The 23,840-nt window shown below is 40.4% G+C and overlaps 1 protein-coding gene across 2 annotated transcripts in view; it reads right to left on the bottom strand.

Moving 5' to 3' along the window:
- Window positions 1-2,461: 2,461 nt before the first annotated feature.
- Window positions 2,462-23,840, bottom strand: part of GEN1 (GEN1 Holliday junction 5' flap endonuclease) — a 37,118-nt gene continuing 15,739 nt past the window's right edge. For both annotated transcript variants that reach the window (XM_042445571.1, XM_042445570.1), the window contains exons 7-14: window positions 23,115-23,206; window positions 22,427-22,577; window positions 22,300-22,336; window positions 22,120-22,200; window positions 12,163-12,293; window positions 9,023-9,084; window positions 8,045-8,188; window positions 2,462-7,397 (exon numbers count right to left, since the gene is read on the bottom strand). In XM_042445571.1, the coding sequence (XP_042301505.1) occupies window positions 5,971-7,397; window positions 8,045-8,188; window positions 9,023-9,084; window positions 12,163-12,293; window positions 22,120-22,200; window positions 22,300-22,336; window positions 22,427-22,577; window positions 23,115-23,206 (2,125 nt within the window). In that variant the 3' untranslated portion in view covers window positions 2,462-5,970. The remainder of the gene's footprint in view (window positions 7,398-8,044; window positions 8,189-9,022; window positions 9,085-12,162; window positions 12,294-22,119; window positions 22,201-22,299; window positions 22,337-22,426; window positions 22,578-23,114; window positions 23,207-23,840) is intronic.

Genomic DNA, 23,840 nt, shown 5'->3' with positions numbered 1-23,840 from the left:
ACATTAGCACCACTGGGATAAAATGTGGAAAGCTCACGGTGAGATTAATGAGAGCTGTTATTCCGAGTCAAGGTAAAAATCTTTTCATGTCTAAGGAGGTGTGAAGCTCTGCCATTTTACATCGACAGATGAAAGGAAGCTGCAGTTAGCAATATTACTAGATCTGTTATAGGCTAAGTGCTACTGCTGAAACAGTAAAACATAGTGGTAGATTTAGCACTTTGCACTTTAGGAAAGGAATACTTTGTATTTCTGAGGTGGTTTAAATGTGTCATGCTCATGCACCTATAAGCTCATTTTGAATAGGCTTACCTTTATGTCAAATAGCAAAAACACAGATCCACAACAACAACAACAACAAATCATAAAGCTTTTCATAATCTTTCTCTTGCTCTCTCTCACAAACAGCAGGACCTACAGATTTGTTAACAATTGATTCAGGAATTCTGTCATCTAGCTTACCAGGTGAAACAAGACTTTATTTGTTTAGTCACAACAGCTGTTCAGTCTAGTGCAGTGGTTCTTAACTTGTGGGTCGCGACACCTTTGGGGGTTGGACAACCCTTTCACAGGAGTCTCTTAAGACTATCAGAAAACACGTATTTCCAATGGTCTTAGGAACCGAGACACCGCTAATTTTGTGGTTGGGAGTCACCAACATGAGGAACTGTATTAAAGGGACACAGCATTATTTGAGAACCACTGGTCTAGGGGCACCGTTAGGACTAACAGATTTGTTTTGATTTATATTTCTATATTGGTATTTTAATTCAGCTAAGGAAATCCATCCTTTTGGGTTCAAAGGCAACATGCAATCAAAGCTTTTACAAACCCACTAACATATTGTGTAAACACGGTTGCCACATCTTCCTAATTTGCTCAACAACATGAAACACGGTCTATCACCCTTAATTTTTACATATGAAACCAAACCAGTATGCATGATATTGGGATCAACGTTTACAAATGTTCAGGCTCATAGGAGCATCTCATGTTATACTTAGACACAGAAGATTTCTGCAGGCACAAGGAAATGTCTTACACACTTCTGGACATCCTCCCAAACACCTTAACAGATCTATGACATTTAAGCTTACAGTAGGTCTGTCCTGAAGACAGTGAACTTGTGCATAGCTATACAGCATTAGACAGAGTTGGAAATTATATAGTCCCCTAGATGTTGTTGGACTGCATCTCTCATCATTCTTCACAGTTGGCTCTATTAGCTGGGGCTGCTGGGAGTTGTATGATATCTGATTCCCACTCCTGCTATAAAAGTGACAGTGCAAATGGTAGCAGTATATGACATAACATTCCTTCACATCAGTCTTTCTACATTAAAACAACTGCAACGTAGGGCTTCTGAGAAAAGCTGTAATAAGCCTGTAGAAAACTTGAACTTCTTTGTATAACACTAAGTGTTATAATTACTATCTACTGTACATATACAGGTAGGTAACATCTACATGATGGTGAGGAAAGACAAAGCTTTATTACTACCCTGTTTATTATAAGCCTGAAATCCTTGGGAACCTCCCTTTACATCCAAAAGCAGACAATGCATAGCCCCCACTTGGTGTAGTATATGAATAAAAATATTTTGTTTATTTCATTGTGTATTTTCATTTGCACATTCATGTATATTCATATTTTAACATTTTATACAGGAATAACATGGGTCAATTTAGAATAGCTTATGTAAGTAAATTCAGTATTGAACTCAACACATATGTAAATCTTACACATAAAAAGTTTGGGAAGAGGAGGAGGGATCACAGCTTCCGAGTCTTGCGCTCCGCTTGAGCATCTCTTGTGCCTCCCAGGGGCTCTGCTCCACCATTTGAGAACCATTGGAAATGGGATTGTGGTCTATGTAAGAATTGTGACACAGTAATTTTACAGACAGAAATCCAGAACAACCCTTGTAGAAGTATCAGAATTTCTAGCCTTTGTTTCTGCAGCCTGCCTGATAGAAATGGAAGCAGAGTAGTTTTCTGTCCCTGTGGAGAAGGATTTTGGGTGCTCTGGTGATACAGCGGACAGATTCCCTGTACTTTCCCTGATCTTGCATTCCGTTCCTGAGGAAATGGAAATTTTGCAATGGTTATAGCCCTAAATTTACATGTTAATCCCAAGCAACTCTGCAATTTGCTGTTATGAGACGTTTGGAATCACCAGGTTTCCTTAGGGATGGAATAACAGTACAGCAGTGAAGTGTGTTTAAGAAAGTACAAGAATTTTTATTTATTTTTATATGTCACCTTTCTCTGACATTGGACCAAGGACGGCTCACAAAAGATGCTTAAAAACAATAAAACAGTACAGTTTTAAAGCACAATTAAAATATCACTTTTAAAACAAGTCAAAAATGTAAAATGGTTTAAAATACTAAATTAAAAATTATTCTAAAATACTAAATTGTAAAACCATTTAAAACATGCCAAAACAAACACCCCAATAAGAAGCCTTCCTGGGTGCCATTTTAATATTAAAAGCATGCTCGGAAAAAAAGTTGTTGCCTGACAATAAAAAGAGAGCAGGGAGGGAGCCAGCCTAGCCTCCCATAGAAAGGTGGGAGCAGCCACAGAGAAGGCCCTCTCTTGTGTTCTCACCAAGCAATCCTGTGATGATGGAGGAATGGGAGAAAGCCTTCCTCTGTAGATCTTAGGGATCTGGCAGGTTCATATGGGGAAGTCATGCAGCCCTAGGCACTGAAAATAACATGAGTTTTTATTTGCAAGTCTACACTTTATGTGCAAGTCTACATAGCTATATTCAACTGCCAACAGTGTTCTGATTTACAAGAAAGGGTAATATTCACAATTATTAGATGAGCAAGAACTTCCATGGCAAAGCAGTTGCACATATAAGCAAGTGGCAGAAAGGTTTGGGCCATGGATTGTCAGAAGAGATCTTTTATGTCAGAAAACAGAGACTAGGAATGGTATGAACTAAGTGTTTAGTACAGTACTGTATTACTACTTGTGGTACTACCCTGTTTGACTGTCTTCCTGAGACAGAGATGGCCTGCAAAGTCTTCTCCTAGTTTCAAGCAACTGCTAAGCAGGTATAATTGCTTCTGGGCTGTGACATTTCAGACTATGGATACGAAAACACAACCAAAAGAAACAAGTCTATTTGTCCTGGGACTGGCTTTGTAAACATAGGGCATGGCATAGTCAGGGTTAAGCAGTTTTAAGGCAACCTGTTTCAAAGAGAGACACAAATACCTACTTAAATCTCTTATAATTAAGTAATTTGAACACATACTGTGAAGATTTATTTTGCAGATTGTGCCCTTAATCCTGGTTTTTCACAGAGCTTGGAAATGTGGCTTTACTCGTTAATAATTAATAATCTAAAAATTAATTAATAGTCTAAAAAAAGTGATAGCTCTGGTCTTTCAGTGCCCTCTGTGAGGTTAACATGTCATACTTTCCCCTTTTTAAAAATAAAAGTACAGTATTTTAACACTCATAACAAACATGAACAATTTCCTGTTCCCAAGAAACTACAATTATATAAACAATGTTGTCTTCTTAATTCTTTCTATTTTGGAAACTAGGCATGAATTACACCTTAAAATTATTATAATCAACGGTGAGCTATGGGGTGGTCATTCCAATTCTGCATTGGTTAAACTAACAGGGCTTTGCCATGGCTTCATGTTATAATGTGATCTGTATAACTAAATTACAGACACTGCCTCATCTGAACACAGTAAGGGTAAAAGTCTATATTCAGCACCAGAGAAAACCTATGGGGAACACATTAATCATGTTAAAAGTGGCTGCTGTCTGAAGAGACATTTACCTAGTGCCGGTAGTCACATAACAACACTTATACTTGAGAAAACATGTATAGAATTATGTTGCAAATGCTCTTATGTGCCCTTTCTTCATTTAACATAATATTCCATTTATGGTATAGGTCAAGTGTCCTTATCAAAAATGCTTGGGACCAGAAGTGTTTGGGATTTTTTATTTTTTGGATACCTGCATCTGCCTATACATACATAATGCCTTGGAGAGGGGAGGTTTCATATACATATACACCTTATACACATAGCCTGAAGGTAATCTTATACAGTTTTCTAAAATCATTTTGTGCATGGAAGAAAGTTTGTGTACACTGAACCATCAGAAAGCAAAGGTGTCACTATCTTAGTCACACATGAAAAAAGTTAAGACTTTTGGAGTATTTTGGCTTTTGGGACTCTGGATAAGGGAAACTCAGCCTGTACTACCACTTTGTCCTTGGTTAAAAGTATATTTGAAGGTACAATTTTAAGACAACATTGACAATGACAAATTAATGCATTGTTATGCTAATCCAGTAGATGCAAGTACCTGTATAATCAGTGGAAACATGTATGGTAAATTCTATGCTGAGAACTACTGGTAGTTTGAAAATACTTATCTCAGGCCAGAATACTATATCGATTTACTTGTGAGGAAACATGTCTAGGACTGCATGGTGGAGACAAAAACTGCAATCCCTAAATACACTAGTATGAAAATAAGTCCAAATGAAATCAGCAGGATTTGTTTGCAGGCAAATGTATTTAGAATTTCAGTAAAAAAGAGTTGGATTACTTGCAGTATTACACAGTGCCATCTAAACTTAATTCATTCTTTGATTTGACCTTTTATATCGGGAATTATTGTTAAAATCAAAGGCCTGGGGTTGCAACACTCACCAAAATCAACAGAAAAGATAAAACACTGATGTAGCAATTTAAAAATAAAGTCAGCATGTGAGACTAATCCACTCAGTTGATACTGATTTACTTGGCGTCCTAATCCTGGAACAAAAAATAGATACTAGACAGCAGTAAATTTGACTTAACCACAGCACATACTGACAGTCAAAAGAGTTGGATGTGATTGGCTAGAGATGAATTTTTCTGAAAGTGAGGAAGGAAAAGAGGGTCTGAAGATGAATAAATAGGGTGATTTGGGCTCTGCTGTGACACATGCCATTGGATCAGTAACCAAGATGTCATATTTTAGTTGTATGTGTCCCATACATTTATTCCTTTGATTTTTTTTCCCCTAGCATCATGTTGCCAAAGTGTGGATTGCATCTTTACAAGAACTGGTCTCCATGTGCAAAAGAATGAGGTGATAAAATGATCCTCCAGTTTCAAGTTGAAGAATCTGTTTAATGCTCTGTTGTTTCGAAAACTCCCTGCAAACAGACAGGCAAGAAAGTGCTAGGACAGAATCTTCCACCCTGCTATGTTAGGCTTCTATTTGCAGGGAGTTCTTTACATGCAGAAGTATTCGAAAGTGGTTATCTAGTAGCCTGAAGTGGAAATCCATTCTGCCACATCAGAAAGACAGAGAACTAGTTCTGTATTACTGAGACCCCTTGTGGTCTGAAAGCCCCAACTAAAACATAGCAGTAAAGTGTTGCAATCAAATTTGGATTGCAAATTGGTAAAAGCCCTGCAGCAAACCATGAAAACCCATTTAAAGAAAACATGTCTTGCTTTTTAAAAGGGCTCTCAGTGGTTTGTTTGTGCTGAATTTTAGCAGGGTTTCTTTTCTTTTTGATGGGAGGAGGAAACTTGGGACCATAAAAAAGGACTTAGAAGTTGCATGCCATTTTTAAGGTGCCTCTCTTGACTTTAAGCAACTTTCACAGTACACAATTGTAACATTATGATTATATTTTAACTGCCATGACTACATTCTATAGAATCATGGTGTTGGTAGTTTGGCCAATGGCACCATAAGAGCTCTTTGGCTGAGAAGCCTAAATACTCTTCTCTAAACATAAAACTCACTCAGGAATCCATAGGATAGAACCATGGCAGTTAAAATGTGGAATCATGATGCTATAGTTGAGCAGTGCGGAAGGGCTCCAAGACTGTTATTTGAACATTTATCTACTGAGCCCACTAAAAGTATGAAGGAACAGATGGTAATTTAAGAAAAACCCAGAATAGTGAAATGGGATGGCTTCTTAACTGTTCTGCAGTCTGAGTTTCAGTCTTTCTGACAGAGGCAGGGGACTATTGGTCGACCCATCAGATTCACTTCCACTCTCTTCTAGGGGAGGATTAGATCCTCTAGGTTTACATTCTATGAGTCTTGGAGGATTGGGAATAGGTACAGTGGGCTGCTCTATCACTGAGAACCCCATCCCAGGGGCTTTAGGCTCAGGTTCTTCTCTCCTTTGCTGCATTTCTTGCACCAGCTGGCTGACTCCCATTTTGTCAATGTATTTGTTCTTTGACTTAACCAAGTCACACTTCTTTTGCCACCTTGGCATCCTGTGACCTTTCCTCCTGTCTTTCATATTTTCACTGTCACTGTCTTCACTAGAATAACTATTCTGGCACACACTCTTCTTCAGTGAGCTTTTGAGAATGGGTGGCCTGGAATTTTTTCTAACTTGACAGTGATCTATGCCTTCCGTTGATCTGAGAGGCAATGCTTGTGGTTTGTTTTCCAAGCAAGTCAGTCCTAGCGTTTCATGGCATAGGCCTACCGAAGCACAAGTGTCTGAATCAATAAGTCTCTCTTCTGCCTTGACTGGGTTTTTGGAACTTTTGAGCATCTCTTTATTGCTTTGTGAATCAAACCTCCTTGAATACTTTTCTGCTTTCTGAGTGCTGTCATTTAGCTGAAATGAAAGAGATGAAAATGCTTCTCTGAGGCTAACAGTTCCCTTTATTTGTTCTACCGTTTGCAAAGCACTTAACCGAGCTGTGTCTGCAGCCTTGGAAAAAGCTTCTAAGATGGAAGGCTCTAGAATGGCCTCTTCTTTTAAAGATACATCACTTTGACTTTTAGGAAGCTCATTGCCTGAAGCAGCACAATCTGCACTGCTGAGTAGATCTGGATTATATTGTACAGAATCTGAAGAAGGCATGATGGTTTTGGCTAATTCACAGCACATCAGGGAATGTGGCCTGATAGAATTAGTACACACGTGAGACTCAGACTCCAAATAACAGGCAACATCAACTTGTTTTGGAGAAACATTGAAGGATGTTCCTTCCCAATCAATGCCACTTAACTGTAGATTGGCAATTGCAGGAGAGGCAGGAAAAGCTGCAGACTCTTTAGGAAATTCTGCCTGTGAGTTCACAGGACCACCCAGATTGCATTCCTCCTTGGTGTTTTGTGAAGCAGTTATGAGTGAGGTAGGTGAGGGGTTCTGACTTTGACCAACTGGTGTAGAACGCTGTGAGGCTACATGTGAGCTCTGAGATTCAGAGCCCTTCTCTGGAAGTATTGTGAAAGCAGAAACAGGTTCAAATTCAGACTTTTCATCTTTGCAGGGAAAGGTTTCATATGCAGATTCCAAGTTCAGCTGAGAAAAGAGATTGGCAACTTCACTGTCACTTGCTAAGCATTCTTTTTCTTTGAGTTTAGTTTTCTTCCCTGATAAGACAACAAAGAAAAACACATCTCTGGGATGAAGACAAAAGAAACAATTTGTTTTTGATTCCAAGTACAAGCAAGCACTAGTATCATGAAGCCTAGGTTCAGCATACTGGAGCGTTAGGATAACTTTATTAGCAGGGATAAACCTATAATCTGCCACACTACCCAGGCTTCTTTCTTTTGAGTTTAACTGAGGTCTTCATGATAGCTGATGGGGTGGTTTTTCTCCAGTATTAATATATCATTGTCAACTATACCTGCTTTGTAATGGAAAATAATTTGGTTTATTCTTGGATAGGCAATTCATAACCATTAGCTTTACAAAAGACCTTCTGGTGAAAGTGAAAATGGCTAGAATTGGTTTGCAGATACATATCAACACAGTGGTGCCTGACTGCTTGGATTGTTATTGGAGGCACATATTCAGGATGTTGGCATGGCCATGGGATAACCACAATAGCACTTCAAAATTTATCATTATACCACTGCAGCTAATTAAGAACTAGAGAAATTAGCTCCACTGTAATTTTCTGCTGACTGAAATACATAGACCACTGTAGAACAATGGCTGCATCCATGCAACAATAGAACAATGTCTACTGAACACAAAATGGGAGGAAGGGGAATTAAAGCTTCAAGCCTACCCTTCTTTTTCTCCTTGCCAATGTCTAGTTTCTGCATTTGATACAGGGCAACCACTTCTGGGTATGCAGCTTGAAATAACATGGCCTCTTCTATTGTTGTCATAAAGGGCTCTTCAGGTTGATCATCACCTACAGCATAGTGCTCTGGAGAAATAAATAAGGGACACAGATGACATCATACATCTTGTCAGACTAGATTATGACATTCTCAGACATGTGCTGGAAATGTCAGACATAGAATTAGGAGTCTTGTATATGCCAACAGTGTTCCTCACCATTGGGCCACCCTTCCTCCATAACCAGAAAGGAACCGAGACAGGCTTTGCTGCAGGGGTGGGCACAGAGTACCTTATTGGCTGGAAATGGCTCCCAAAAGGCTGTTTTTGTGGGTCCCAAGAACACCTCAGTGCCCCCCCCTCAAGGAAAAAAGCAATAAAATAAAAGTTCTTGTTATGCTGGAAGCATCTAGGAGTGGTAGTTTTGCCTGTAAACAAGATGCAGTGTTTAAACTTTTTGCTTATTTCAAGGCCTCCTGCAGCCTCTGCAGGGTTCAGGGTCTCTGGATTGTCCAGAGTTGCTTGGCTCTGATCTATTGCTGGAACAGCAGCATTATGGAGTGGAAAGAAGGAAAATCCACATTTGCATCACAGCAGACATTCAAAGCCATTTCTTTTTAAGGTACTTTTACTATCCAGATAGTGTAAACATTTCCTATGTCACATCTCAAACACATTCCATCATGACCAACAGCCGTAGTTTAAAAGATGTCATGTTCCTATATTTTAAATAGAACAGCATGATAGACTTATAGAGGGGTGGAGAAACTTTGATCTTTCAAGTTTTTCAGACTTCCAACTCCCATGATTCCTTTCATGGTTTATGCTAGGTGGGGCTCATGAAAATTACAGGCCAAAACATCTGGAGGTCCACAGGGTCCCAGACCCCTTCCCTACAACATGAAGAGTGAGTGACACCAACCTGGCTTTTGCCATTCAATTTCAAAGCAAGGAATTCCATTTTTAGTCCGTGTTTTGACTATCCTGTGAAACAAAAGGAAACAAACAAAAATGTTTATTTGATTTATATCCCACCTCTCTCCCAAAATGGAATTCAAAGTGGCTTAGTAACTTAAAATAACATGGTAACTTGAGAAAGTGGGGTGGGGAGGAGAAAACTCATTTGCAAAAGATCGGCATGAACTGCACCATTTCAGGTGCATAAAGCCCTTGCCCTGACACACCCAGTTACAGGGGGTCTCTTTCCCCACAGCATTCTTCCATATGGCTGCTACGTAGACAAAGAAACCTTGTGTCTCCTTCGTGCCTGGTCAGCCACATCATTTCACTACAGTTTCATACACATATTATGTGACTGAGATTGAGATTTCCTGCATGTCAGGGGGTTGGACTGGATGGCCCTTGTGGTCTCTTCCAACTCTATGATTCTATATCCAGCCGTTGATGGGATTATTGCAGAAATTCAGTTCCCATATGCTTGGGGAGTTGATGCAATGGAGTAAAGGTGACTACAATAAAATCACATTTTTGGGGAATTGTGTTGCCCTCCAGGTACTGCTGGATTCTCATCAACCCTTGCCAGTGATAGCAATGGTGAGCGATAATGGAAGTTGCAATCTGACAACATAAGGAAAGTCACAAATTTCACACTCCTATTTTTTGGCCTCTTCCAGGGGTTCTTCCAGACTCTGTAGGGAGAAAGCAACTTAGAGTGCTTCCAGACAGTGCTGTGCGGTCAGCGTGCAAGGCATGAACAATCCACATATTCAGGATAATAAATAAATAATAATAACAATTTTATTTATATACCGCCCTTCTTAGAATCAGGGCGGTGTACAGCAATTATACAACAATACAACAATGGAGCTATACAAAATTAGTTAAAAACAGTTCAATAAAAATAATAAAATTCATGCCAGCGAAACAGTGCTGACAAAGGGGGGGGGGGTTAGGAAATATTCTGGTCAGGGGTAGGCCTGCTCGAATAAGTAGGTTTTTAGCCCCTTCTTAAATTGGGCTAGGGAAGTGGCTGAGCGGAGCTCGAAGGGCAGCGAGTTCCAGAGGTTGGGGGCCGAGATGGAAAAGGCCCTCCTAGAGGTGGAAATATATTTCCCCTCTGGAACTCTTAACAATAGCTGCCCTGATGATCTGAGTGTGCGGGACGGATTATACGGAGAGAGGCGGTCCTCCAGATACCCTGGGCCCAAGCCCAGGTTGACACTAATGCACATGCCCAAAAAGGATCAATATGTGTTGGGCCACTGCTGGAACAGTCTTGGCAGCACTAAACCCAGTAGTGTAGTGGAGTCAGGGCTGACAGTACTGAAGCACTGGAATTTGGCATCATCTACCAGCCTCCAGCATTAGATCCATGTTTCCTCTGAATTTAGCTACGATTCTCAAGCTATCTGGAGATAAATAGTTTTCTCACTAATCACATACTGGATAAACGATTCTTGCTGCAATCTAAAGATATTTGGGGTGACTGGCCCTCAAATGCCCAATTAAGATCTATTAGCACTACAAAAGACTTGTTCTTTTTAAAAGATGAAACCTTCTAGAACTAGGACCATTTCACACTACATAATTATAGTGCTATGATTCCACAGTTGGCTATCTGACCTATATGGGGAGCCTAACACAGTAACCTGTCACTGGGTATGGTTGCCAAGATTTGTCCAGAGGGGAAGGTTGTCATTGCCTTCCTCTGAGGATGAAAAAGTGGGACCTGTCCACATAGGTTTCCATGGCCAAGTGGGGGTTCAAACCCTTATCTCCCAGAGTCCTAATTAAACACTCAAACCACTGTTTCAGATTGGTTCACATTTATGTTTGCAGTTCATGGAGGGCCATTCAGAATTCTCAGAGAGGTCCTCTAGAGCTTCATTAAGTACAAATCCAGGATTCCATAGGATGGAGTCACAAACTGCAGTGTGAAAGGACCCCTGGAATGTTGTTGTGGACCAATACCAATACTTGCATTTTTAAGACTCTTCCTAGGCGCACTGCTATAGGGATTTTCATGTTGGCTATGTATATTTCAAAATGTACCCCTAAACCATGGCTGAGCTGCTATCAAAATAGCACCAGCAGCTTTATCTTGCATAGGGACACCTGGTGGCTCCCTCCTCACTGCCAAGGGATCCACCAGCTACAACTGCCTTCTACCCCAAGAAAAAGTGCCTTTTTCTTGAAGTAATTCTAATTATACTTTATAACTCAGTGTCCTGCTGGTATCATTGCAAGGAACTACCCATAAACTAACATCCCACAAGAATGCTTGGAGATATAGGGCCCACTAAAATCCATTAGTGGATTTAAAAAAAAATATCATGCCACGATCCTATTGGAGAGCCAAGATAAAAATTAAAAAAAAATATTTTATTGTTATTTTTATAAGTAAAAAAATATATGCTGCAACCTACTTATCAAATTCTCATCAGTTCAAAAGCAGTATGTTTACGCACATTCCCAGAGCTGAAAGAACTTAATGTATAAGACTAAAATTCAAACTATCCTAAACTAGAGTAGACCCATGGAATCAAAGGTAACTTATGTAAGTGTTGATTTAACAGTTTCCACTAATTTAGTAGATGTTCTTTGTGCTGGAATTATTTGTATCCAGACCACATTTTTGTGTGCATGTCCACAGATAATCTTCACTGGAGCAGTGAAAGCAGTTTGACTCATCCTTCCATAGTTGGTAAAATAAGTAATAATAATAATAATAATAATAATAATAATAATAATAGTAGTAGTAGTAGTACCCTGCTTGTTGGGGGCAATTGGCTTACAGACTGAAATGATATAGAAATGTAAATGCTATTGCTAATGTTAAGAACCAAGCAACGTCATTGAGTGATACAGAGAATGTGGTTGTGTGTGTGCATGTGTATACTCAATTCACTTTGTACAACATTGTCAGAAATATAAAGCTGGCTTAAACTTTGTACAGTATAAAGGTGATGTATGGCTGAAGGGCAGCTGGAAAAGAAAAACTATTTTGCACTTTCAAAAAGCTATCTAGAATAACATTTCCTCCAGTGACAGATGTGAAGAGAAACAGAAAGTGTATTTTAATGACTTTGTACATTGTATTACCGTAGTGCCTGTAGTTGCTGAGGGTCAGTCTGGCCAAGCCTCCTTTTGTTCATGTCATAGTTTGTCAGAAGGGCACACAGTTTCTCACAAGCATAATGCTTGGTCCAATCCATTTTCTCAGAAGCAAATCTCTGTTTAAAACATGGAATTGAAACATTTTTAAATGTGACTGTCAAGTTTTAAGTACAGTTCAAATTCACCACTCTTTTGTGGTGGCTATATTCTCTGTAAAACTTTTAAAGTTCAGATCTATGAAGCTGATGGGTTACAGTTAGCTCCAGTAACACTACTGTGAAGATCAGTGCACTTCCCTTGGAAAAAAATCATTACTTGTCATTTCAAGATGGCAGAACAGCCTATTGAAACACTCAAGTCAGAAGGACTGAAAGCCCAAGGAATTAGAAACTGAAGAAGCGGTTTTGTGAGGTCTACCTAAGTTGCAATCCTATACAAATCCTGTAAGTAAGTCCTTTTGATTTAATATGATCTACTTACGAGTGAGTGCCAGTGTGGGGTGGTGGTTAGGAATTGGACTACAACATTGGAAGACCAGGGTTGAAATCCATGCTTGAACATAAAAACCAACTGAGTGACCTTGCGCAACACACAATCTCTCAGCCTCAAGAAGAAAGCAATGTCAAAACCCCTCTGAAGAAAGATGCCAAGAAAACCCTTGGACAGGTTCACCTTAGGATTGCCATAAAGCAAAAGTGACCTGGAAGCACATAGAAACAACATCAGAGTAGCGCAGCATAGGATTCTCATGAATAGTTTAAAATGAAGCCATTGCAGTCTTCTTCTTCTGCGCTTGTTACATGTTTATCTCATCCTTCATCTAGGGCAGTGGTTCTCAACCTGTGGGTCGTGACCTCTTTGGTCGCGACCCTTTCACACAAGTCACCTAAGACCACTGGAAAAGACATATTTCCAATGGTCTTAGGAACCAAGACACCACAATTTTATGGTTGGGGGTCACCACAACATGAGAAACTATATTAAAGGGTTGCAGCATTAGGAAGGTTGCGAACCACTGATCTAGAACTTTCCAAAGCCAGTTCTGATCATGGTTGAAGGTCTTCTCATTGGCATAAAGTAGAATGATGTCCATGAAAGCATTTTTGTGTCCTATGTAGCTTGTTTTTGGATGCCTCCTAGTGATCATCCTTTGAATAAATAATTCCCAAACTTTGGTCCTCCAGATGTTTTGAACTTCTGCTCCCAGAATCCCTGAACTTCATCCAAACCATCTGGGGGGCTTCTGGGAGCTGAAGTCCAAAACACCTGAAGGACCAAAGTTTGGGAGCCAGTGCTTTGAATCAATGAACTGTTGGACAAGAACCATTCCTTTCTTTAAGGTCCAGCATTTTTATCTTGGAAGCTAAATTGGGTCAGCCCCGGTTATGATTTGGTTGGTTGACCTATCAATTACACAGGTCTGCAAAACTGAGGTTCATAAAAACTTTTTAAAAAAAAGTATGCTGATTTTATAAGAGTTCTTCCTCCTCCTCCTCCTCCTCCATCTCTTCTTCTTCTTCATCTTTCTCTTCCTCCCCCTCCTCTTCTTCCTCCTCTCCTACTTCTTCCCTTCCTCTTTTACTCCTCCTCCTCCTCCATCTTCTACCTCCTTCCTCCTCCTCTTCATCATCAACTTCTTCCTCCTCCTCTTTCTTCCTTTTCATCTTCCTCCTCTTCCTCTTCCTTCTCCTCTTACTCTCTTTGTCTCACTGCGCTTGGGAGGGAGACGCCGTCAAGGCGTCTGGGCTGGACTGGGCTGCTTTGGTCCCCGGAGGGCCAGAGAGTGCAAGGGCCAGGGCAGGAGGGCTGTTGGGGGAGCAGGATGGCGGACTTATCAGCCAAGATCAGCACCAGGACCAGAAGCCCTGAAGGCATTTCTAGGCAACGTTGGAAGAAAGACTCGAAGAAAATAGTCAGCCAGAAGAAGCAACCACATCATCCCTAACCCAGGCTTCCTAAATTTCCATCTGGAACAAGAACCACATCTGTAGGCCATGTCTTGTGCTCCTGGGGGAAGGCAGGGAGGGAGGGAGGAGTCTATGCCATCTCTGATTACCAGGGCCAGGACGGGAAGCCTCAGCAGGATCCCTTCCTCTGGGCTCTTCTCCATGCAATCACTCACTAATAGTTAATGTTCAATGATGATGACGATGATGATAATAATAATAATTTTTATTTATATACTGCCTTTCCAACAGATCAAGGCGGTTTACAAAAATGCATAATCAATTACATAACAAATACATAAGTAAAAATTCATCTCCTTACCTTAACTAAATACAGTTAAATTAATCAAAATATGGTAAAATTAATTACATTAAAATATATTAAAATATAGCCTTCCCTAACAGCCAAATTAACTGGTCCTTGTCCTTGTCCCCCCTGAAACAGCTCCCTCAAAGGGGCAAAGCCCCTTTAGTGTCATCCCCCTTTGGTGGTGGGCCCGCCAGTGGCAGGCCTGCCGCAGCAGGCACCCAGCCTTTATCCCCTTCGCAAGGGGAACGGGTGTTCATGGATGGGTACCTGGGGTCTGATCCTGGCAGGAGGGCTAGCAGTCCACCAGGCGAGGTGGAGCATGCAAGTAGCAAGCAGCAAGTCCACACAGCAGCAGGAGGTACTACACATCTCTTTCCTGGGGTGGTGGGATGGCTTGTTGTTCTCTTCTCTTCCCCCACTTTGTGCTGGCTCAAGACCTATGCTACATCCAATGAGACAAAGTAGCTGATGGGAATGTCTGTTAACACACAGGTAAGTATTCGTCCGCCAGCCCCTTTTGTTGGATTGATCCCATGTAACAGCCGCGCTTGATTTGTGAATATGCCACCTCTAGCAAACAGGGAAGATGGAAACATGGCAAGGTCAAGCAGACAACAACATCGCATTTACTAAAACACTGCAAGACATCACTTGGTACAAGCTCAAGCCATTTTGTGGTGGGGGCTGTTCATTTTTTAGGAGTTCTCATATCTCCTGTGTTAACAGGACTTGGAAAGATATTTGAGGAAACAAAACATTTCATAGCTGAGGATATGTTGAAGATGGAACACATAAACCTATCAAAAAATGACAGGAAAATATTTGTGAGATCTATGAAACTTTTGCTCCCACCCCACCCCAAATGCATCAGAATGGTTAACCATAACTACCAGCCTAGCTTTGACTGGACAGAGCATGGATGATGCTCCTTGACTTCCATTGTGATGCGCTTATTGTTCTATGGTAGTTAAGGCTGTTGTAAGGTACCCACGATGAGACAGTTAACTGCTGATGCGTGTCAGGTAATGGCTGGTTATTTCAAGTCTTTGTTATTTTAGCCTTCCTTCTGGGAAGGGAAGCGTGGTTTGCAGGATTTTTGGCCTTGGGTACCAACTTGTCTTCAGTGGCAGAGTTTTATTTGTGACCCATGACTCCTTTCTTTTGGACTCACTTCTTCTTTCCTTGCTGGTCTGCATAATTTAAGAGATTACTCCAGTCAAGTGAAGCTGAATGAAATTCTCCTTATGGCTAGAATCATAGAATTGTAGAGTTGGAAGACACCACAAGGGCCATCCAGTCCAACCCCCCTGCCATGCAGGAAATCTGCTCTAGAATCTTTCCTGGTATAGACATCAGACTAACTGGACGATAATTGTTGGGATCCTCTTTTTTCCCCTTTTTGAAGATGGGGACAACGTTTGCCCTCCTCCAGTCTGCTGGGACTTCTCCTGTTCTCCAGGAGTTTTCAAATATGATTGCCAATGGCTCCGATATTACATTTGCCAGTTCTTTTAATACTCTTGGATGTAGTTCATCTGGTCCTGGAGACTTATATTCGTTTAGATTAACCAGATATTCCTGTACTATCTCTTTACTTATTCTGTGCTGAAATTCCCCTATTCTGTCCTCTGTTCCTTTATCCTCAGGTTGAGCACCCTTTTCCTTTTCTGAGAAGACTGAGGCACAAAGGTGTTGAGTAATTCTGCCTTTTCTCTGTCCCGTTAGCATTTTGCCATCTTCTCCATGCAGTGGCCCTACCATTGCCTTCTTCTTCCTTTTGCTGCGGACATATCCAAAAAAGTCCTTTTTATTCTTTTTTACCTCTCTAGCAAGCCTGAATTCATTCTGTGCTTTAGATTTTCTGACTTTACACATGCCTGCTATTTCTTTGAATTCCTTTTTTCATGATTTCCCCCTTTTTCCATTTCTTGTACATGTTCCGTTTAAAACTTAGCTCATTTGAAAGTTTCTTAGTCATTCATCCTGGTTTCTTGAGACACCTCCCGTTTGTCTTTCTCACTGGAACGGTTTGAAATTGTGCCTTCAGTATCTCCCTTTTGAGAAAGTCTCATCCATCCAGAAGATACAAATGGCTGAAGTTGTACACCTTCAGATTCTCCAGCTAGGTTGGCTTCATTACCAGGGAAGGAACTTTGCCCAGAAACCTATGAAAAAATTACTGGAAATTATTTGCAAGATCAATGAAAATTTCGCCCCCAAAATGCATCACAATGGTTAAGGACAATAACCACCAGCCTAGCTTTGACTGGACTCCATGCCAGTAAAAACGCATTTCTACATTTCTTCAAAACTGTCTTCCTTCTTATTACCTTTGTGATCTCTCTCACCACAACTTCTTTCCTTTCAATTCACTTCTTCCAAACCATCTACAAAGCCTGGTTTGCTTGGTGGCTGGTATAAGTAAGGGGTTTATCACATGAAAGTGATTGGGAGTTTATCCCATGAATATTATGGAAAAATCACATAACTACGTGTAATGATTTCATATGACATCACACAAAACCTGCCATTAAAGTGGTCACAAAGAAGCCATAATGCACATCTTTTTTATGTTCGAGATTTCAGCAACAGTGCATTTCTCTTATCAATTTATTTGTGCAATTGTGTGTGATAATCATTCATGCAATTAGTTGCCATTTCCACATCATTTGTGGAATGATTTAATCTCTCTTTAAGGTTGAAATCAGCCTCAATGTGATAAACGTATAAGAGAGGGCTCCAATCAAGTGAAGCTTCATGAAACCCTCCTCATGGCTGGTAGATATGAACAGTTGAAGCTATGAACCTATTAGAGCCACCAGTTTGGTTGGCTTCATTACAGGGAGGGAACCTTGCTTCCAAAAACGTGAGTATTCCTTAATACCAAATGCTGTCCAGATCGATTTAGTCCTCCAGGTGAGTATTCTCCACTTCACTTCTAGTCCCAGCCACCTTCCTTCAGTTTTTCTGCAAACCAACATCTGTGCATTGATGATTCTTCACCTCCATCTTGCAGATTTTGGTGATAACAGAAGGACTGAAGCTGGGAATAGCTGAATGCAGCATAATGTCACTCACTAAAAAGTAAAGAAAATGTTTTGATTCTAAAATTTCTGGAGACATTCAAATTCAAGGAAACTGACATAAGATAAGTGATGTCCAGAAATGAACCCTGTCGATGCAGAAAAAGGCTTATTCTGTGTGCCTTAAGGTAAGAAGGAATATGTTTGGCCTGAGCAAGAGCTGGGAGGTTGGTGGTCTGTGGTCCTTGCTGATATGCCCAGGGTAGCACTGACCGCCACTTTTGGGGTCGGGAAGGAATTTTCCTCCAGGGCAGATTGGCCTGAGATCCTGGAGGTTTTTCGCCTTCCTCTGGGCATCCAGCAGCGTCCACCTGTTAGGATGTTTGGAAAATTAATGTATTTGGTTACTGTTGTTGTTAACTGCCTTCAAGTCGACATTGACTCAGGGTAACCCTTTGAATGAAGCAGTCTCCAAGCCCCTCCATCCTCAACCACTCTGCACAGTTCTTTGAGGCTCTAAGACGCAGCCTCTTTAGTCTATCCATCTGGTATGTGTTCCACCTTTTTTTCTCCTATCCTCTACCATTCCAAGCATTATTGTCTTCTGTAGTGAGTCATGCCTTTTCATAATGTGACCAAAATACGACAGCTTTAGTTTGCCCATCCTGGCTTCTAGGGAGGGTTCAGACTTGGTATGTTCCCCTATTCATGTCTTCATGACCATCCATGGTATCCTTAGCACTCCTCTCCAGAACAACATCTGAAATGAATTGATTTTCTATCACCTCTCTTCACTGTCCATCTCCCACATTCATACAGGGCGATGAGAAATACAATGGTATAGGAGATCCTTACTTTAGTGTTCAGTATTATAGCTTTGCATTTGATGATCTTGTCTAGTTCTTTCATATCTGCCCTTCCCAGTCCTAGTCTGCTTCTGATTCCTTGAATGCAATCTCCATTCTGATTGTTGATCGATCCAGGCTATGAGAAGTCTTTGCCTTTTTCAATGTCATCATTTTCTAGATTGAGTTTATGGAAGACCTCAGTGATCCTTACTGTTGTAAAAACCTGCCAAGCTGAATTTAGCAGAGAATGACAAGCCTCTGAAAGAAAATTAAGAAAAGATATATATATAGAAAATTTTTAAAAATCTGAAGCCCACTTTCGCAAGAAGAAATGCTACAAGGTCTTCAGAGATCCAAATAGGAAAAAACTCTTACCATTTGGAAACGGAGTATAGCAAGATACTGGATTTTACTCACTGCAAAGTGTTACTCCAGTAAGAATTTGCTGACCCATTTTTTTTTAAAAAAAAATCCTTCTTCCTAAGATATCATTAGATAGAGCAGCAGCACTGTTTACTAAATTTAAAATAAAATTCAGAAGAAACATGATGCTGTCCAGACAGGATGGCTTTTCCTTGATGATGAGGATGGACCCTGGAAGATGCCAGCATGTCTTCTACATGGAGAGATGGAAGGAGGGAGCTTCACCCTTTGCTTGCAGAAGGAAGGCTCTTGTCGACATGCCCAGGGTAACACTGGTCGCCACTTTTGGGGCCGGGAAGGAATTTTCCTCCAGGGCAGATTGGCCTGGGACCCTGGAGGTTTTTCGCCTTCCTCTGGGCATCCGGCAGGGGCCACTTGTTAGGTTGTTCAGGAGATTCATAGGAATCTAATTAAACTTATGATTTTAAAACTTGCCAAACCAAACTTGGCAAATAGACATAACAACCATAATGCAAAATTAATAAAAATCAGAACATTGGAAATTATTCTGCTTCTTTCTCTTTTGTTTCTTCATTTTTGTGTTTACAAATACAGTTGGTTGTGCTTCTCTTGGAGTATTAGATGTTCAGAGAGAACAACATATGCCCTCCATTTAGGTGAAATTTTGTGTCCCTTCAGAAACCATAGGGCTCCCCACCTCTTAATTATTTTTTAATTCGGGGGCAGCCATTGCTAGATAAAAACCTGTAGATGAGCACAGTTGAGCTGTTTAATCCCTTCACCTGGAGCCCTTTCACACAACACAGTTACAACATTATGATTCCACGGGAATTGCATGGCTCCATCCAATGGACTATTATTCTTGCCTGCTGAGGATCGCTCCAGTGGATGAATCCAGTGGGGGGGGGGGGGGAATTCAGCACCTTCATGGCCCCAGGTTAACCATATTTAGACAGAGGGCTGGGCAAATGGATGTCCTTGGTGTGGGGAGGGAAGGCATTCTGGATCCCTGGAGCTGGAAACTGAAAAGCCTAGGATGTGACTCTCCAGGCAGCAGCTCTTCCAACGTCCCTGCTTCCTTAGCAGAATATGATTGGGCGGCATATAAATAAATCCTATTATTATTTTTACAGGGGTCGCCTAAGACCAGCAGAAAACACATAATTCCAATGGTCTTAGGAACTGAGACACCGCAATTTTATGGTTAGGGGTCACCACAACATGAGGGACTGTCTTAAAGGTTGCAGAATTAGGAAGGTTGATAATTACTGGACTAGATGGACCAGTGGTCTCTCAAGTGAAGGCAGCCTTCTGCATCCTTTGAATTCTACAGCCACCTCTCCCTATCCCTGGTAGTAAAAAAATCAATTAACTGTATTAAAGGGTCACAGCGTTAGTAAGGTTGAGAACCACTGATCTAGGGAGATTAGAATGGCCTACACATTTCTTCTGAACCTCCATTTTATTGTTATTCACAACAAGTCACTGATGTATTTTAGGTCAAGAGAGAATGTTTGGTCCAAGGTCATGCAGTAAGTGTCATGTGTAACTCCACTTAATCTGACATTTCAACCACTATACTACACGGATTCTGTTGCTCCCTCTTTTTTTTCATTTTCACATCATTTTCCCCCACTTTAAAACTTAGCACTCCCCATAATTTTCTTCATCCAACTTGACCTGTACAATATAAATTCCAAAGCAGTAGATACTTTCAGTTATTTCCACAGCTAACACATAGTTTTTAATACATTTTAGTATTTTTAATGTGTAATTGCTTTAACTTTTTAATTGTTTAAAAAAATTATATCTATACCTTTTTTAATGCTTTGGAATTGTTTAAAATTTGCTCTTAGCCACCACATTGGGAGTAAGGCAGGGTATAAGTAAATAAAATAATAGTAATAAAAATAACGACAATGTAAGCCTAAATATGTCTACTCAGAAGCAAACCCCATTACATCCAGTGGCACTTACTCTCTGGTAAGTGTATAATTATTGCAGCCAAAGGCTTCTTGCCTATGGCCACATATCTGGGATTAAGCCCCAAAGCAAAACTGATATTTAGTTCTTAATATGGAGTTTAGGATATTGGCACAGCAATACTAACCATTAACAGGGACTAGAGAAGTAACACTGTGTGTACAAATGAAGCACTTCTTGAAATACAATAGTAAGAGGATATATTTTATCCCTTCCTATACCAAGCCATGGCAGCTGCTATTTTTTATTTTTACTCTCCTGTCTCAGGACTTTGGGCCCCCTATATAAAAGAGTGAGCACACTTATCCAGAAGATGGAAAGATATAAAGATACAGTATAAATAAATTGTGATAAGCCATCCCTTTAGGACAGATATGTGAAGAACACTTTAAAAATATTAGACATGAGGAAAATCTTTCCTAAATAGTTTCCTTAGCAGTTTCAACCAGGGGTGGCTATGCCATTAGTCAAGGTGAAGAGGTGTGTTTCGGGCAGCAGATCATTACACTACAGTATCATTACACTACACCGCAGAATTAATGCAGTTTGACACTGCTTCAACTGCCATGCTATAGAATTTTTGGTCTGGAGGTTTTGTGAGATATTTCATTTTCTCTAATTGGAGAACTCTGCAGGCAGAACAAACTACAAATCCCAGGATTCCACAGGATGGAGCAGTGACAGTTAAAGTGGTGTCAAACTGCATTAATTCTGCAGTATGGCCAGACCAAAATAAAGAACCACTGAGGTCAATGGATATCAGCTAAGCGTGTGTTTTTCTGCTATTGAAATCAATGGGCTTTCAAAGTGCTTTATGTGGCAGAACTGTGCTGAACCCTTTTTATTTTTGTATGCTTTGAAGGTGCTGTAGTTTCTCTTTACAATGATTAGAGGCACAATTAACTAATGCACATTTTTAAAACCATGCAATTCAGCACTAGTATTTTTGTGCATCAATTATTTCCTTAAAAGACTCCTATTTATACCAAGATTCTTTTAACAGATGAAATGCCAAGTATAACCAGAGCTTAGAAATTATACAGTTTTGGATTACAGAATTTGGGAGTCATAGTCCAATAAAATTAATGTTTCCAAGCCTTGAGTATAACTGCTGCTCCAGAGACTAGAACACGGAACAATGGATGCAAGCTCCAGGAACAGAGGTTCCACCTCAACATTAGAAGGAACTTTCTGACAGTAAGAGCTATTCAACAGTGAAACACACTCCTTGGAGCGTGATGGAGTCTCCTTTCCTGGAAGTCTTTAAACAGAGGATGGATGGCCATCTGTTGGGGATGCTTTGATTATGGTTTCCTGCATGGCAGGGGATTCGACTGGGTGGCCCTTGTGGTCTCTCCTAACTCTACAATTCTATGATTCATCACCTATAAAGAGGCCTGAAGGGACACCACTTTAGCCAGTAAAAGTTGGTATCTTTTTTTCTGTACCTGAAAGGTGAGTAAGTTTGGCCTTTGACACTCATTTAGCTTCATCAGTTTGTCTTTGCTGATGAGATACTCTCTGATAACCTTGACAGGGAGACAGAAAAGGTAAAAGAAGCAGGTGTTTAGATAAGAAAATTCTAAGAATGCATTTGCCTTGTAGGGGGAAGGGGGTGTTTAAATTACCTCAGGAAATGGAAAGCCTTCACATGCTATGGCTTTTCTGCAAATAAAGTGTACATGTTAGTCAGGTGAACATGAGAATATTGTACAGATTCCCCAAGAAATTAGGAGCAGATAGAAGCACACCTACTTTCTGACAGCTTCCTCCACTGAGTTGGCTCTCCAGTGTCTCTCAGAAGCATGCCAGTCACAAGGACAGCAGTACTCAGCATCATGGGGTTCACAATACCCCACAGTGCCACAGAGATGACACCCAGTTTGCCCATGTTCTTTGGAAGATCCTACAGGGAAATGGGAGCAAGACAACAGGTAAAATACACATGTTGAAATGGAGAGTTGCATTCTTTTAAATTCCTCAGAAACCAGAGTTTGAATATCATATGCAAAGTTGGGTGGGGGGAGGAAAGGACATAATCCCAAGGCTCTTTGAAACAATACTACATCACAGTTTACCACAACATTTGAATCAACCTCTATTGGACCAAATGTCATATTAAAGATTGAGTCATAGAACTACTATTTACAGGATGAAACACAGCTAACCAAAGAGCAGCAAAATGGTAGGCTATATCATCCAATATATACACATTATACTTACATACAGATTATACTTATAAAGTTGTCCCTACCATGTTGCTTTGGCAAGAAGCTTATATCTTTCTTTAGAGAGAAAATACATTGCTGATCACTTCTCATTTATTAGTCAGTGGCTGCTCAAGTTAATCTCTTCTTATGCCACTTTCTGTATAAATTTAAGGGGAAGCTATTGTACACTGTTCTTCTCTGTATTGCTTTTTAAAAGTTATAGACTGACTTACCTGGATGGTGGCAAACAGCACAGTGAGCCAACTTTTTATGCTGTATGGGTGGGATATTACTGGACTGGAAGTGGCCTTTCCAGTGCTCAAACCTAAAACAAAATTAAATCACGAGTATATCACAAATAATTGGCTGCTCAAACAATATAGTTCACATCTGTATTACATACAGCCTAACTTATAAATCTTCTCTTGTACATGTACTGTATTATAGGGGTGAGCAACTGTCAGGAGCTGAGGGCTATGTTGGACCACCATGGGAAATCAGAGCTATCCCCCTTCTTCTGCTATGCTTCTCATCCCTAAATTTTCTAAACCTTTATCAAAATTCAAAATCAAAATAATTTCCAGGTTACTACCTAGTCTCTCCTGGAGTGTTGTGGAGTCCTCAGACGCCTTGGAGATTACCATATAGTCCATGAGCTGTGCTTTGGCTGCCCCTGATATATTACAAGGATTTGCATTTATGAATTTTACCGAGCATTGAATGTTTCAAAGCAACTGGATCCTTTCTAGCAGCATGAAATAGTAAAACAGAAAGCTGGTTTTCAGATTCCAAGAAGAGGAAAACATTGGCAGAGCTTGGAAAAGCTGTTCACTAGCCACACTGGCTAGGGCATTCTGAGAGCTATAGTCCAGAAAACTAGCTTTGTCAAGCTCTGAAGATCACACACATATATATAATGTTAGCCCAGAGAATGGTCTGAACATACATGCTACACTTAT

The sequence above is a fragment of the Sceloporus undulatus genome, chromosome 1 (assembly GCF_019175285.1).
Source record: "Sceloporus undulatus isolate JIND9_A2432 ecotype Alabama chromosome 1, SceUnd_v1.1, whole genome shotgun sequence".
In the NCBI taxonomy this organism is placed as follows: Eukaryota; Metazoa; Chordata; class Lepidosauria; order Squamata; family Phrynosomatidae; genus Sceloporus; species Sceloporus undulatus.
This window is presented reverse-complemented; position numbering and strand designations above follow the sequence as displayed.